This window comes from Pelophylax lessonae (assembly GCF_965119305.1).
Source record: "Pelophylax lessonae genome assembly, chromosome: 3".
Classification (NCBI taxonomy): Eukaryota; Metazoa; Chordata; class Amphibia; order Anura; family Ranidae; genus Pelophylax; species Pelophylax lessonae.
The window spans coordinates 39,389,424-39,406,133 of NC_138770.1; the positions used below are offsets into that span (position 1 = coordinate 39,389,424).

General features: G+C 44.5%; 2 protein-coding genes and 1 pseudogene across 3 annotated transcripts in view; 2 read left to right on the top strand and 1 right to left on the bottom strand.

Annotated features, from left to right (window-relative positions):
* LOC309550012 (gastrula zinc finger protein XlCGF66.1-like) overlaps positions 1 to 5,859 on the top strand; it is a 28,989-nt pseudogene extending 23,130 nt beyond the window's left edge. Inside the window, exons 2-7 of the transcript XR_014226171.1 lie at positions 296 to 430; positions 517 to 640; positions 757 to 854; positions 1,010 to 1,143; positions 5,376 to 5,812; positions 5,854 to 5,859. The product of XR_014226171.1 is annotated as a gastrula zinc finger protein XlCGF66.1-like (transcript). The remainder of the gene's footprint in view (positions 1 to 295; positions 431 to 516; positions 641 to 756; positions 855 to 1,009; positions 1,144 to 5,375; positions 5,813 to 5,853) is intronic.
* LOC309550685 (uncharacterized protein) overlaps positions 1 to 16,710 on the top strand; it is a 903,485-nt gene that overhangs the window by 833,442 nt on the left and 53,333 nt on the right. Inside the window, exons 13-14 of the mRNA XM_082251020.1 lie at positions 5,874 to 6,445; positions 13,384 to 14,112. Coding sequence (XP_082107146.1) covers positions 5,874 to 6,445; positions 13,384 to 14,112 — 1,301 coding nt within the window. The remainder of the gene's footprint in view (positions 1 to 5,873; positions 6,446 to 13,383; positions 14,113 to 16,710) is intronic.
* Positions 1 to 16,710, bottom strand: part of LOC309550716 (uncharacterized protein) — a 286,486-nt gene that overhangs the window by 122,351 nt on the left and 147,425 nt on the right. The gene's annotated exons all lie outside the window — the stretch shown is intronic.

The following is a 16,710-nucleotide window of genomic DNA, read 5'->3' on the forward strand; positions in this document are numbered from 1 at the left end:
AAACACAGACCTGACCGGAGAGGTGAGGAGAATTCTGGGAGGTCACATGACATCACTCTTATCTCTATTAATAAAACACAGACCTGACCGGAGAGGTGAGGAGGATTCTGGGAGGTCACATGACATCACTCTAATCTCTATTAATAAAACACAGACCTGACCGGACAGGTGAGGAGGATTCTGGGAGGTCACATGACATCACTCTTATCTCTACTAATAAAACTCAGACCTGACCGGAGAGGTGAGGAGGATTCTGGGATTCTAACATGATATTCCTTCTGGTTTTCCAATACAGAGTTTTCCTCTTCTGAAGTCAGGTGATCATATGACCATCACAGTGCCTCCATGTGACTCCCTAAAACCCGAGAGACACAACATGCAGAAGATTCTAGAAGTCACCAAGAAGATGATGGAGCTGCTGACAGGAGAGGTGAGCGGTGCTGGGAATTCTGGGACATTATCCAGTAACAGACAAGGGATGTGTCTGGATGGTGACTGTATCATTGTGTGTGTCAGGTTCCTATAAGGTGTCAGGATGTCACTGTCTATTTCTCCATGGAGGAGTGGGAGTATTTAGAAGGACACAAGGATCTCTACAAGGACGTCATGATGGAGAATCAGCCGCCCCTCACATCACCGGGTAAGAGGAGACTTTATTGTAAAGGAGAGAGCAGTACGGAGGATCCACCTAGATCCCCCATCATCTGAGAAACACATAGAAACAATGTATTCAGTCAGTGTGTGTGTTTCTTACAGATGGATCCAGTAATGGGAAACCACCAGAGAGATGTCCCCGTTCTCTGTATTCCCGGGATTCCACACAGGAAGGTCACACCATCCCTCACCATCATCAGGTTGGTGGAGTTGAGGGTTGGGAACATAAAGTGATTGAACACTCTGACATGTGGAGATGATGTGAGGACTCTACAAGATGATATTTTCTATGTGATCTCACATCATAGATACTTCTATATTACAGATGTTATTTTCTGCCATTCTGTTGGTTTAGGGTGAAGATCTGATTATCATGAAAGTTGAGGGTGAAGTAGAAAGAGAGGTATGTGAGGGATGATCAGCAGTATATGGAGGAGGCTGCAATGAGGAGGACATTCAAAGAGGACACTCCTACAGAGATCAGCACAGGTGACCCGTAATATATTCTTCTGTTATCCCTACTATGTTACTGCACACTGATTGGTCCAGAATCAGGCAGAAGATGAGTGATATCAGTCAATAATAGATTGATATTAGTCACTGATATTTGTCCTTCCCATTTAATCTTCTTGTCTCGGATAAACTCCCTTCTCTGGGCTGCAGACACAATTTGTGTACTCAGACATGATTTATGCTGGGTTCAGCTGACAGTATTAGGTCATGCTTTTTCCTGTTAGTTACAGTAGCACAGATGTGATAATACAGATTGTGACTTTCGTAGGTTGGTCCCTCCTATTTGAGCAGACTAATAGCTAAATGTTAACTTAAAACTCTGATTACAGTCTTGCAGGGATTAAACATGGATAGCAGGGCCAGGACAAGGGGTGGGCAGGAGGGATAGCTGCCCTGGGCACTGTGGTACCATGTGAAGAAGGCGGGGGGCACCACAAGGAGATCGATTGGGAGGGGATTTATATTTGAAGAGCAGCAAGGGGTAAGTATTGTTTTAGGAGGGGAATTTGGGGGGGGGTGGTAATAGTGGTGATTTAGAGGGTTTTGTGTTGGGAGGGGGGGGAGATTTGTGCTGGGAAGGAGGATTTGGGGGGAATTTGTGCTGGCAGTGGGGATTTGGAGAGGGGGGAGATATGTACTACTAGGAGAAGTTTTACGGGGTAGAGGATTTGTGCTAGGAGGGGGGAATTTTTTTTTGGGGGGGGGGGCATTTGAGCTGGGGGTATTTGGGGGACGGGGGGGCAAGAGAGAGGGGATTTCAGCAGGGGGGTGATTTGTACTGGGAGGAGGGGAAAAGTTTTCTTAGGGGGTAAGCATGCAGATTAGTGCTCATCGTTCTGGGGGGGGGGGGGGGGTGCAGTTTGGCATGTTTTCCCCTAGCTTCGGCTGACCTTGTCCCGGCACTGATAGACAGTAACCTAAAAACTAAAACACTTCCCTTTCCAGCAGGAAATACGGTTGCAGCACCCTCCAGTCCTCCTTGTCACCAAAAGTCTAGGCCTATGGTCGCTTGTTCGATGCTAAAGGTTCAACCAGTCTGGGTTTTGCACCTCTTGTTCATCAGAGATCACATGACCCAGAGCCTAGACGTGTGGTGGTGTGTAGAGTATGCACCTCCTAGTCCCCATTGGTTCCTGCTCTCAAGACTGCTTACCGTTGGGAGAGATCTGGTCCTTTGGCTGAAGAGGGGAAGTCACAGCTGGTTGGGACATCTACAGAGAATAAAACCGACCTGATCCAGCTTGATTTAAAGCGGAAGTACAGCCTAATACCTTAAATTCTCCCCTGCAATCATTAATGTGAGTGGAGTTCAGCCTTATGTGTCAAAATGAATAAATCCCAGTTTTTCTACCCGAATTCTGCAGTTTTCAGTGCTGTCACATGATTTCAATCACTCCTCCTGCTGAGTTCAAGAGCAGCAAGTGGGTGTGGTTACTGAAAGCCAGTGACATCACTTCCAGGGAGGGGCAGTGTTCATGTGTAGCCAGTGGGTGTATACTGAATTGGAGGAGCTGATCATAGATTCCTGCCCAGTGTTCTCTCGTCAGTAAGGATGCATTGTACATCCTAATTCATGCGAAAATTAAGAAATAATTCACACAGGACAAGGGGGGCAGGGGGAGGGGGCCATATACATTATAGCTGTGGTGGGGGGGGGCACATATACAGTATATCTGTAGTGGGGGGGCACATATACAGTATAGCTGTGCTGGGGGGGCACATACAGTATAGCTGTGCTGGAAGGGAGGGGCACTCATACAGTATAGCTGTGCTGGAGGGGAGGGGCGCATATACAGTATAGCTGTGCTGGGGGAGGAGGAGCACATATACAGTATAGCTGTGCTGGAGGGGCACATACACAGTATAGCTGTGCTGGAGGGAAGGGCACATACACAGTATAGCTGTGCTAGAGGGCAGGGGCACATACACAGTATAGCTGTGCTGGGGGGGAGGGGCACATACACAGTATAGCTGTGCTGGGGGGGAGGGGCACATATACAGTATAGCTGTGCTGGATGGGATGGGAACATATACAGTATAGCTGTGATGGAGGGGAGGGGCACATATACAGTATAGCTGTGATGGAGGGGAGGGGCACATATACAGTATAGCTGTGCTGGAGGGGAGGGGCACATATACATGTAGCACGACCCCCTTGGGAGCTGCTGGTTAGTGGAACATCCTCTGCACTCCCTGGACCCTGAAAGACATCCGACCCGCTAGGCACTACAGGTTCAGTCATTTTCTGTGAAATGGAGCAAAGATACACTCAACACAAAGACACCAGTTTAACAATTTACTGGAATGAAATAAGCAAAACAAGCATCCATACAACAAACCACCAAATACTTATATGATGGTTAGTGTGGAGTCAACCTTCCAAACCCTAGTAAGAAAAGCAAAGCCTGGGAGATTAACACCAAATAAATGTTTACCACTCAAGTAATATATATATGTTAGGTGAGGGTGACTGTAATGTTTTACAATTATAACTGCAATACTATAGCTCAGATATAGTAACCTCAAACTATAATCTGTCTCTACCTTCTCAGTTTGGTAAACAGTCTAAATCAACTGGCAGGATATTCTATAACCGGGAGCCCCCTTTAAGACCTAAAGAAAGTGTAGTCTCTATGCTATCAAGGCCTTGCAACTTCTTCGCCGGCAGTTGGAGCTCTTTTATCACTCTTCACGTGATATTTGTAATCCAAGAACAAAGATGTTAGTGAGATCCTAACTGCTGTCAGTGTATTCTGTGCGCAAAGATATACTTGCGGTTCCACAGGTCACCAGGCACTCTTATGTAACGTCAGTGTCCACGAGTGACTCTCTTGTCCATCAACCGAACCTCTCCTCCTAAAGCTGCATCGCAGGGAGGATGTAAGCATACACTGTACCAGGCCACTCTTTCAGCGCCGCTCGCTGCCCTTTCAGCCCTCACTTTGGATCAGTCACTTCCCTGTGACCTCCGCCGTCTACTCCGCTCAGGACGGGCTCTCCTCACACCAGGCTGCACCCTCAGGCCTCTGTCATTCTAGCTGTGGTGGGGAGGGGGGAGGGGAACCTATTCAGTATAGCTGTGCTGGGGGGGCACCTATACAGTATAGCTGTGCTGGGGGGGAGGAGAGGGGCACATATACAGTATAGCTGTGCTGGGGGGGAGGAGAGGGGCACATATACAGTATAGCTGTGGTGGGCACATATATAGTATAGCTGTGGTGGGGGGGCAAATATATGGTATAGCTGTGGTGGGGGCACATATATAGTATACAGTCTCTCTCCTGCTCGCTCTCTTTCGGCACTCTCTCGTGCTCTCTCGCGCTCTCTCTTTCTTTCTCCGCTCTCTGTCTTTTCTCTATCTCTCTCGCTCTCTCTCGCGTGCGCACGCTCTCTCTTGCCTCTCTTTCTCCGCTCTCACTCTCTCTCCCTCAGCTCTCTTGAGAAGCTCTCGCTCTCTCAAAGCTGTTAGTCTAAACAAGGCAATGAAGACAGGAGGAGATCATGGTGAAGGATAGGAGAAATGGGGGCGGGGCTGGACAGGTCTAGGCATGTTTGTCTAAGAAAGACCACCAACCTTTTCAGGAAGTGAGATACAGCTTATCAAATTTCAGATAACAGGTTGTCAGTGAAGAATGGGAAGAAGCTGATTGTCCGGCTTAAGCCTAGTACACACGCAACGATTATCGGCCGACCGATCGTCCGTCTTTTGTCCAGAGTGGTGTTTTGTTGGTTGGAATGTGCCTAGACTGCACATGAATTTTCTTGCCCGACAAAATTCTACTTTAGAAGTGATGTCATGTGTTGGTTTGCTTTCTTTATGTTCTTTTTTCTCTGAGCATGCCCAGACTTGCTCATTAGATTTTTCCCTGTCGAAATCTATACTGACTACACGAAAATTTTATAGCCTGCACACCAGATTTTTTTCGGCCGAAAAGTCGGAGTCGGTTGTCGGAAGCATCATACTAACAAGCCGAAAATCAGCAGATTGGTCGTCGGACGAAAATTCCCTGCCGATTTTCGACGCGTGTATACGAGGCTTTAGATAAGACTTTCTAAGCTACACAAGCAGCTAGCCAGAAAATGAATAATATCAAAGATAAAGATATTTAACATACTATTAATAGAAAAAATGTCATTTTTGACTTGGAGTTTCCCTTTAGGTGAAATAACCCTCTCGTATATAACGATTATGTTTTTATGTTTTCCAGGACACGTCATTGAGAAACCCTCAAAGGATCCTCTCACTTTATCTCCAGGTTCTAAAATGGAAGATGAGGACATCACAAGAGATTGTGCAGAAGAAAAGACAATTTGCTCATCTGTGGATAGACTATTGAATCCCCCTAACTCTGAGCAACCTCGTACTGTGGGGCAGGAGAAATGTTCAAGTCTTGAATGTGGGGAAAGTTTTAGCTCTAAATTAAGTCTTACTGTACATCAGAGATCTCACATGGTTGGGAAGCTTCATTCCTGTTCTGAGTGCGGGAAATGTTTCCTTAACAAATCAGAACTTGTCATACATTGCAAATCTCACACAGAGAAGAAAATAATTCCCTGCTTCGAGTGTGGGAAATGTTTTACAGCAAAATCAAAACTTGTTATACATCAAAGATATCACACTGGGGAGAAGCCGTATTCCTGCACTGTGTGTAGGAGGTGTTTTTCACAGAAATCAGACCTTGTTAGACATGAGAGATCCCACACAGTGAAGATGCCAAATCCCTGCTCTGAGTGTGGGAAAAATTTTACACAGAAATCAAAACTTATTAGACATCAGAGATCTCACACTGGGGAGAAGCTGTATTTCTGCTCCGAGTGTGGGAAAAGGTTTTCAAACAAATCAGACCTTGTTCGACATCAGAGATCTCACACAGGCAAACCATATTACTGCCCTAAGTGCAGGAATCGTTTTTTGCAGAAATCAGACCTTGTTGCCCATCAGAGATTGCACACGGGGGAGAAGCCAAATTCCTGCTCTGAGTGCGGAAAATGTTTTTCAAGGAAACCAGACCTTGTCATACATCAGAGGTCTCACACAGGGGAGAAGCCATATTGCTGCCCTGAGTGTGGTAAATGTTTTTCACAGAGTTCAACCTTTGTTTCACATCAGAGATCTCACACGGGTGAGAAGCCGTATTCTTGCCCTGAATGTGGGAAATGTTTTATACAGAAATCAAATCTTGTTAGACATCAGAGATTGCACACGGGGGAGAAGCCGTATTCCTGCAATGAGTGTGGGAAACGTTTTGCAAGGAAACCAGAACTTGTTAGACATCAGAGATCTCACGCAGGAAAGCAGACAAATTCCTGCCTTGTATGAGGGTAATGTTTTACATGGAAAACAGACCTTGTTAGATATCAGAGATCCCACAGGCGGAGTGTAGGAATGGTCTGAACTTACCTGGGTTCAGGTTACTGGAAGTTCAATAAACTTGCTCCTAAGCTCTCAATGTTACCTGGAACCCAGTTCTTTTAATATTAATTACTATTATAATTATATATGTTTATTATTATATAAATTGTCATATTAAAAATGCATAATTCATTTAAATAATTTGCTTGTAAGATGCCTTAAATCTGTCTGTGAAATGGCACACATGCAGAGTTATTGAGCAACAGTGACATCTACAAATAAATAAAAAACATTCAAACTGCTGGCTGCTAAATGACATTTCCTGGCCAGCGTCCCTATTTTTTTTATATAAAAAAGCATTCCCTTCACCCATACCAGATACTTATTCTAGACGAGGGTCTGATATGGATTATAAGCAGGACCCCACAAAAACTAAAATAAGTTGCCTGCATTCTAACAACCAATGACCCTGTGCAGGATGTTCACCCACATCCTAGCAACTGGTGACCAGTAGCCACATGGTCATTGGTTGTTAAGTTTGCCATTGCAACCAATGACTTAAAAACAACTAACAAATAAACAGTATGCCCAATGCAGAATTAATACCAGACGATTATCTTTGATAAGGGTCTTATTTGGATGTTAAGAGAAACCCTGTGCAAAAAAACAAACAAACTGGTGGGTCTCCCCCAAATTTCATACTAGACCCCTCGGCTGTAGTGTGGATTTTAAGGGTGAGCGCTTTTCACAAAAAATGTGTGGGACTCCCCCCAAAATGCACAATTTACCATTTTGGAAGCTTGCAGCCTGACTGGCCAAGGAAGCGGGGGGCAGTGAGCATGAAAAGCATTTTATTCCCATGTTGAGGAGGACAAGGGCTTTTTTTCCCACAACCCTGGTCTTTAGGTTGTGGGGTCAGCAAGGGAAACAAAATATGAATGTCCAATTTGAAAAAAAGGGGGCCCCTGGATACAGACTCCCTTAGTGAATAAAAGTATATTTTCCCCTATGTATTTATACATGGTAAACATATCCCCCTTATGTATTTATACACGGTGATCATATCCCCCCTTATGTATTTATACATGGTGATCATATCCTCCCTAATCTCCTTGAGAGAGAATAAATTTGATTCCTCTAATCTTTCCTCATAGCTGAGCTCCTCCATGCCTCTTATCAGTTTGGTTGCTCTTCTCTGCACTTTCTCCAGCCCCCCGATATCCTTTTTGAGAACTGGAGCCCAAAACTGAACTACATATTCCAGGTGAGGTCTTACTAATGATTTGTACAAATGATGTCTCTCTCTCTCTGGAGTCCAGACCTCTCTTATACAAGAAAGGATTTTGCTACATTAGGAAACTGCAGCTTATTATGTATATGATCTATCAGAACCCCCAGAACCTTCTCCACCATTGACTCCCCCAGCTGTTCTCATCCTAGTATGTATGATGCATGTTTTACCCCCAAGTACACCACTAATAACATTGAACCTTGGAGTTTACAAATAATAACAGTGGACCTTGGTCTACACCACTAATTACACTGATCCTTGGGCTACACTACTAACACTAAACCTTGGGGTACACCACTAATAACACTAAACCATGCTGGGCACCACTAATAACACAGAGCCTTGGTGTACCCCACTTACAACACTGAACCTTGGGGCACGCCACTAATAACACTGATCCTTGAGGTATACCACTAATAACACTTAAGTGTGGGGTGCACCAATAATAACAGTGAAACTTGGAGTACACCTCTAGTAACACTGAACCTTGGAGTCCACCTCTAGTAACACTGAACCTTGGGATACACCACTAATAACACTGAACCTTGGAGTACAACTCTAGTAACACTGAACCTTGGTATATACCACCAACAACACTTATCCTTGAGGTACACCAGTAATAACACTGAACCTGTGCTCCTCCTTTTATTAAGGAAGCATATGGAAAAGACCCCTTGTTCACCATTCTAAAGCTGATGATCATAGTGAAAAGGCCAGCAAGGCATTATGGTTTAAAAAAAATTGTCCCCAGCAAAAATTTGTCGTGATCAAGAATCTCAATACCTGCAGGAATTAGCTCAAACCTATAGCAGCGGTGAACCTGTATCTCATCTCTAGTAGGCATCTTTAAATCTATACAGTATATACACAGAACAAGGTCGTGTTCGCACTACAAGATTTTTCTCTGAGCTGCAGTTCCTCTGAGCGCCACAAGGTGGGGATCTCATGTATACCCGAACAGGAAGTCTCTATGGAAGTGATGGCAGGCACAGACAGGAAGTGATGTCAGGTATAAATAAGTTCCGGGTGAGAGGTGAGACAGGAGGAAGTAGAGAGACGACGTTGCTGGAAGTGGCAGCAGAGAAGGTAAAAAGATCTTATTTTTTATTTACACCCAGTAACTCCCCGGTCATGTCTGTCCTCTTCCTCCATAGTCACTGTGACGTCTTTTATCTCCAGCAGATGATGATACGCACTAGGGATCGACCGTTTATCGGCAACACCGATATATCGGGGGCGAATATGCACTTTCCTCGATATATCGAAATCGGCCCCTGGGGTTACTGATATTTCGCAAAAGTGCTTGTACCGGAATGATGCCTGCAGCTAGAGGCATCACCCCGGTACCGTCGTCCATTGCCAACGGTCGGTTGTCTTGTAATGACAACCGATGTGGCTGAGAAGCCACTTGACTGTCATTACAAGGAGCGGGAGGGGACGTCCCCTCTCGCCTCCTTCCGCGGCTCGCCTGGGCCCTCCCGTCCCACCGGGAGACCTGGGCATCCTACCTGCACAGCTGCCAAAGAGAAGACCCGATCAAAGCCGCATTCGGCTCTGATCTGGTCTCCATGTAAAAAACCTAGAAGTGATGTCATGACATCACTTCCGGGGTACTCGGCGCCAAATTAAAAAAAACTACAGCATTCTTGGCGTTTTGAATGCTTTTAAGGACAGAGGAGGGGTTTGGGGTATTTTAGACCCCCAAATCCCTCCACAACAGTACCTGTGAAAAAATAAATAAATAATTTTTTTTTTTTAAATGTCTGAAAATATCGGCCGATACCAATATCCGATGACCAAAACATTGGTATTGGCATTAAAAAAACGATATTGTTCGATCACTAATACGCACATATATATAGTATGGAAACCTAGATTAACCCCTTCAGGGGCAGAACATTTCCCCACTTACGGGGCCGGAACTTTCTCTTTATTGTTGAGATGTGTCACCTTCTCACCTTATCAGTCTCTTGTAACGAGGGATGAGATTCGGTTTGGACTATAATCTGGCTATTTTCCAGGATATAAATTTGTGATTTCCTGAAGTGGACCTTCTTCCAGAACCCCTTTCACAGTCACAGTGTCACAGTACATGTTGGCACTCCATGCTGGGATCCCGGAAGGGGCGTCCGTTCGCGTATGACGCAATGACGCACCATTAAATTGAAAGCTGCTGCTGCGGCGGCCATTAACTTTTGGCATATACTGTGTGACACATTTTCGGCCGAAATGGGATAGGCCCATTTTCGACCGAAAATTTTGGTTGCCGAAATTTCGATGCACCACTAATAACAAGCATGCTTTACTACATATACAGACTGATTTTACTGTTGTGGATTTAGTAACACTTACACATTCACCTGGGGTGGCATCTTTATTGTTAACATAGTGTTCATATTTTAAAAAGTCCCCATCCACAGACCATGTTACCCGCCACATTTGTGGGGAAGAGACCCTTGTCCTCTCAACATTGGAATAAGCTTCTTTGTCAATGCAGGTGTTTGGAATCTGGCAGGGGGTTATAGGGAGGGGGATGAGGATTACAGGGGGGTGGGGTGTTAGCAAGGCGCCAGTAGTGTGCCAGGTGAGATAAAGATGAGGATGAGGATGATGGGGTAGTGTATTACTAAGGTTTCAGTGAGGTGCCAGGTTATGAGGATGACAGGAGGTAGGTTGTTAGCAAGGTTACAGTGGGGTGCCAGGTGTGATGAGGATGACAGTGGGTGGGGTGTTAGCAAGGTTGCTGTGGGGTGCCAGGTTTGATGAGCATTAGGATGACAGGGGGTAGGTGGTTAACAAGGTTTTAGTTGTGTGCCAGGTGTGATGAGGATGGCAGGATGTAGGTTGTTAGCAAGGTTACAGTAGGGTGCCAGGTGTGATGAGCATGACAGGGGGCGGGGTGTTAGCAAGGTTGCTGTGGGGTGCCAGGTTTGATGAGCATTAGGATGACAGGGGGTAGGTGGTTAACAAGGTTTTAGTTGGGTGCCAGGTGTGATGAACATGAGGATGACAGTGGGTTTGGTGTTAGCAAGGTTGCAGTGTGTTGCCAGGTGTGATGAAGATGATGGGATGTGTTGTTTGCAAGGTTGCAGTGGGGTGCCAGGTGTGATGAGAATGAGGAGGACAGGGGGTGGGGTGTTAGCAAGGTTGCAGTGGGGTGCCAGGTGTGATGAGGATGACAGGGGGTGGGGTGTTAGCAAGGTATTGCTGGGGTACAAGGTGAGATGAGGATGAGGCTTAAACTTTTGCTGAAGAAAGCTATTTGTGTTCCTGTTTTGAAAGACCAATAAAGACTATTTACTTTTACAAGCATCTTGCTGGTGATCATGACACCTTATCACCATCATAAAATAGTACAACCAATACAGTCCAGATAATTCTTCGCTTTCTGTCTACATAGAACCCTTCATAGATCACATTACCACCTCAATGAGGATGGAGGAGGACCGGAGTCTGACTGAGAGGATACTAAACCTCACCCTGGAGATTATCTACCTGCTGACTGGAGAGGTGAGGAGGATTCTGGGAGGTCACATGACATCACTCTTATCTCTATTAATAAAACACAGACCTGACCGGAGAGGTGAGGAGGATTCCGAGAGTCACATGACATCACTTATCTCTATTAATAAAACACAGACCTGACCGGAGAGGTGAGGATGATTCTGGGAATCTAACATGATATTCCTATTGGTTCCTCAATACAGAGATTTCCTCTTGTGAAGTCAGGAGCTCATATGACCATCACAGTGCCTCCGTGTGACTCCCTAAAACCTGAGAGACACAACATGCAGAAGATTCTAGAAGTCACCAAGAAGATGATGGAGCTGCTGACAGGAGAGGTGAGCGGTGCTGGGAATTCTGGGACATTATCCAGTAACAGACAAGGGATGTGTCTGGATGGTGACTGTATCATTGTGTGTGTCAGGTTCCTATAAGGTGTCAGGATGTCACTGTCTATTTCTCCATGGAGGAGTGGGAGTATTTAGAAGGACACAAGGATCTCTACAAGGACGTCATGATGGAGAATCAGCCGCCCCTCACATCACCGGGTAAGAGGAGACTTTATTGTAAAGGAGAGAGCAGTACGGAGGGTCCACCTAGATCCCCCATCATCTGATAAACACATAGAAACAATGTATTCAGTCAGTGTGTGTGTTTCCTACAGATGGATCCAGTAATGGGAACCCACCAGAGAGATGTCCCCGTCCTCTGTATTCCCGGGATTCCACACAGGAAGGTCACCTCATCCCTCACCATCATCAGGTTGGTGGAGTTGAGGGTCTGGAATATAAAGTGATTGACCACTCTGACATGTGGAGACGATGTGTGGACTCTACAAGATGATATTTTCTATGTGATCTCACATCATAAATACTTCTATATTACAGATGTTATTTTCTGCCATTCTGTTGGTTTAGGGTGAAGATCTGATGGACATGAAAGTTGAGGGTGAAGTAGAAGAGACGTATGTGAGGGATGATCAGCAATATACGGAGGAGGATGGAATGATGAGGACATTCAAAGAGGAGGATACTCCTACAGAGATCAGCACAGGTGAGCCATGATATATTCTTCTGTTATCTCTGCTCTGCTACAGTACACTGATTGGTCCAGAGTAGGGTGGGAGATTAGTGATATCAGCCAATAATAGATTTCTCTCAGATGAACTCCCTTCTCTGGGCTGCAGACACAATTTGTGTACTCAGACCTGATTTATGCTGGGTTCAGCTGACAGTATTAGGTCATGCTTTTTTTCTGTTAGTTACAGTAGCACAGATGTGATCATACAGATTGTGACTTTCGTAGGTGGGTCTCTCCTATTTGAGCAGACTAATAGCTAAATGTTAAAACTCTGATTACAGTCTTGCTGGGATTAAACTTAAATAGTAATATAAAACGAAAACACTTCCCTTTCCAGCAGGAAATACGGTTGCAGCACCCTCCAGTCCTGCTTGTCACAAGAAGCCTAGGCTTATGGTCACTTGTTCGATGCTAAAGGCTCTACAAGTCTGAACTTTGAACCTCTTCATTATCAGAGATCACATGACCCAGTGCCTGGAATTGTGGTGGTGTGTGGAGTATGCACCTCCCAGTTCCCATTGGTTCCTGCTCTCAAGGCTGCTTAACGTTAGGAGAGATCTGGTGATGTCAACGTTAGGAGAGGGGAAGTCACAGCTGGTTGGGACATCTACAGAAAATATCTGCTCACTAAAATCTTCCTGATCCAGATGGAATCTTGAATTAAGTGAACTAATCCTCCTTTATCTATTGATCATGTTTTTATATTTTTCCAGGACACGTCATCAAGAAAGCCTCAAAGGATCATCTCAGTTTATCTCCAGTTTGTAAAATGGAAGATGAGGACATCACAAGAGATTGTGCAGGAGAAAAGACAATGAGCTCAGCTATGGATGGAGGACTTCACAGTGTGGATAGACCATGGAATCCCTCTGACTTTGAGCAAGCTCCTACTGTGAGGGATGGTGCCGGAATTCAGGGGGAAGAGAAATTTTCCTGTCCTGAATGTGGGGAAAGTTTTAGCTCTGAATTAAGTATTACTGTACATCAGAGATCTCATATTGGGGAGAAGCTTCACTCCTGTTATGAGTGCGGGAAATGTTTTCTTCATGAATCAGAACTTGTTATACATTGCAGATCTCATACAGGAAAGAAAAATTCCTGCTCTGAGTGTGGGAAATGTTTTACAGCAAAATCAAAACTTATTAGACATCAGAGATCTCACACAGGGGAGAAGCCGTATTGTTGCCCTGACTGCGGAAAATGTTTTGCAGATAAAGCACACCTTGTAAGCCATCAGAGATCACACACGGGGGACAAGCCGTATTCCTGCTCTGAATGCGGGAAATGTTTTTCACAGAAATCAAACCTTGTTTCACATCAAAGACTGCATACGGGGGAGAAGCCAAATTTATGCTCTGAGTGCGGAAAATGTTTTGGAAGGAAACCAGACCTTGTTAAACATCAGAGATGTCACACGGGGGAGAGGCCGTATTCTTGCCCTGAATGTGGGAAATGTTTTATACAGAAATCAAACCTTGTTTCACATCAGAAATTGCACATGGGAGAGAAGCCAAATTCTTGCCCTGAATGCGGGAAATGTTTCACAAGGAAACAAGATCTTGTTAGACATCAGAGATCTCACACCGGGGAGAAGCCGTATTCCTGCTCTGAGTGCGGGAAATGTTTTCCACGGAAATGTAAACTTGTTAGACATCAGATAGCTCACAGAGGGGAGAAGCCATATTCCTGCTCTGAGTGTGGGAAATGTTTTACACGGAAATTTACACTTGTTAGACATCAGAGATCTCACACAGGGAGAAGTCAAATTCCTGCCCTGTATGAGGGAAATGTTTTACATGGAAATCAGACCTTGTTATACATCCAAACTCCCACAGAGGGGTGTAGAGATGAGCTGAACATACCTGGGCTCAGTTTATGGGAGGTTCACTAGATTTGCTCCTAAACTTTCAATGTTAATCTGAACCCAGTTATTTTAACTACTTCCGGACCGCCCGCCTCAGTTTTACGCTGGTACTTTTACGTTAAATACTGGCATTATGGCAGCAGATAGCTGCCATAGCCCCAGTATTTTCCTATATGGCGGGTGGCCCTTTTTCGCATAAAAGTGGTCCCAGCTGAAGATTCAATGCTGGATCACTTTTATGGGCGGCGGGAGAGATGCCCACCCCCCCGCCGCTGCTTCCCAGTAATTTTCCCAGCTTACTGGAGCCGTTGGTAATTGGGAAAACAATCCTGTCCATCCATGTCCCAGGCAGAAAGTCGAGTGAGGGCAAGATGGCCCCCACTCCACTCTCTGGCCTTGGATTACCAGAGCGACGTCATACGTCACTTCCTCCCAACAGCATTGAAGGGCCAATTTTTTTTCTTGCTGGAAAAAAAAAAGTTTTTTTTTCCATTTAGGCCCCTTTCACACAGGCGGATCGTTTTTTTGGCGGATCTGAACGGATGCATCTCTATGGGGCATCGGATGTCAGCGGAGACATGTCTGCTGACATCCGATCCGTCAAATCTGAACGGACAGAAACCCTATTTTCCATCCGTCCATCGGATCGGATGAAAACGGACAGACGGTCCGTTCTCATCCAATTCCCCCATAGAGAACAGCGGGAACCTGACAGCTCTGTCTCTGCACACAGCACGGAGACAGAGCTGCCATCCGCCTGCTCAGCGGGGGATCGGCGGATCGATCCCCCGCTGAGAAAAACGGAGTCCGCCGACGGACACCCCTGTGTGAAAGGGGCCTTAAGGGTAAATGTGACATATGAGGTCATTTTGACCCCAGATCTCACATTAAAGAGGACCTGTCCTGCTTATTTCTATTACAAGGGACGTTTACATCCCTTGTAATAGGAATAAAAGTGATCAAAAATATATTTTTTAAAGGGACAGCATAAAAATAAAAAGTAAAATAAATAAGAAAAAAAATTAAAGCTCCCCGTCCCTCCGAGCTCGCGCAGAAGCGAACGCATACGCAAGTTGTGCCCACATATGTAAACGGTGTTCAAACCACACATGTGAGGTATCTCCGCGATCATTACAGCGAAAGCAATAATTCTAGCTCTAGACCTCCTCTGTAACTCTGAACTGGTAACCTGTAGAAATTTTTAAACATCGCCTATGGAGATTTTTAAGAACCAATGTTTGTTGCCATTCCAGGAGCGTGTGCAATTTTGAAGAATGACATGTTGGGTATCTATTTACTCTGCATAACATCATCTTTCACAATATAGAAATATATATTATATTGGGCTAACTTGACTGTTTTCTTATTTTTTTATTAAAAAAAGTGTATTTTTATTTTTTTAAATTGCGTTGGTAAGACCTCTTTGCAAATACGGTGTGACATAAAGTATTGCAACGATCTCCAATTTATTCTCTAGGGTTTCTGCTAAGAAAAAAAAAAAAATATATATATATATGTTTGGGGGTTCTAAGTAATTTTCTAGAAAAAAATACTGATTTTAACTTGTAAACAACAAGTGTCAGAAATAGGACTGGTCCTTAAGTGGTTAGTAATGTTTAAATTGGCATATTAAAAATGCATAATTCCTTTATAATAATTTGTTTAGGAGATGCCTTAAATCTGCCTGTGAAGCAGCACACAGGCAACATAAATGTACAAAGGAAAAAAAAAACATTTAAATTGCAGGATGATTTTTCTTGGACAGCTTCCCTATGTTTGTAAACAAAGAGGATTCCCTTCATCCATAGCAGATACTTATCCTAGATGAGGGTCCAGTATGGATTATAAGCAGGAACCCCAAAAAAAGTTAAAAAATAAGACGCTTGCTTCCTAGCAACCAAGGACACTGTGCAGTCTGGTCACCATCACCTTAGCGATAGGTGGCCACATTGTCATTGGTTGTTTTAGTCTACCATAGCAACCAATTACTTTTCTGAAAACAAACAAGAAACATTCCCCCCCTGCAGAATCAATTCCAGACCCTTATCTTTCATAAGCATCTTATTTGGATTTTAGGAAATACTCCAGACAAAAAGCAAAAAAAAAAAAAAATAGGGTTTCCCCCAAATTTAATACTAGACCCCTGGGGTTTGGTATAGCTTTTATGGGTGAACCCTACACAAACAAGTTGGGTCTCTTCCAAAATCCACAAATGACTTTTATATGAAGCTTGCAATCTGACTGGCTAAGAAAGTAGGGGGCAGTGAGCGTGAAAAGCATCTTATTCACATGCTGAGGAGGACAAGGGCTTTCACCACATAGCCCTGGCCTTGAGGTTGTGGGGTCTGCAGGGGAGAAAAATCTAAATTTCCAATTTTTTAATTTAGGGGCCACAGGGATAGACTCCCTTTAATAAGTGAATAAAAGTATATTTTCCCATATGTATTTATA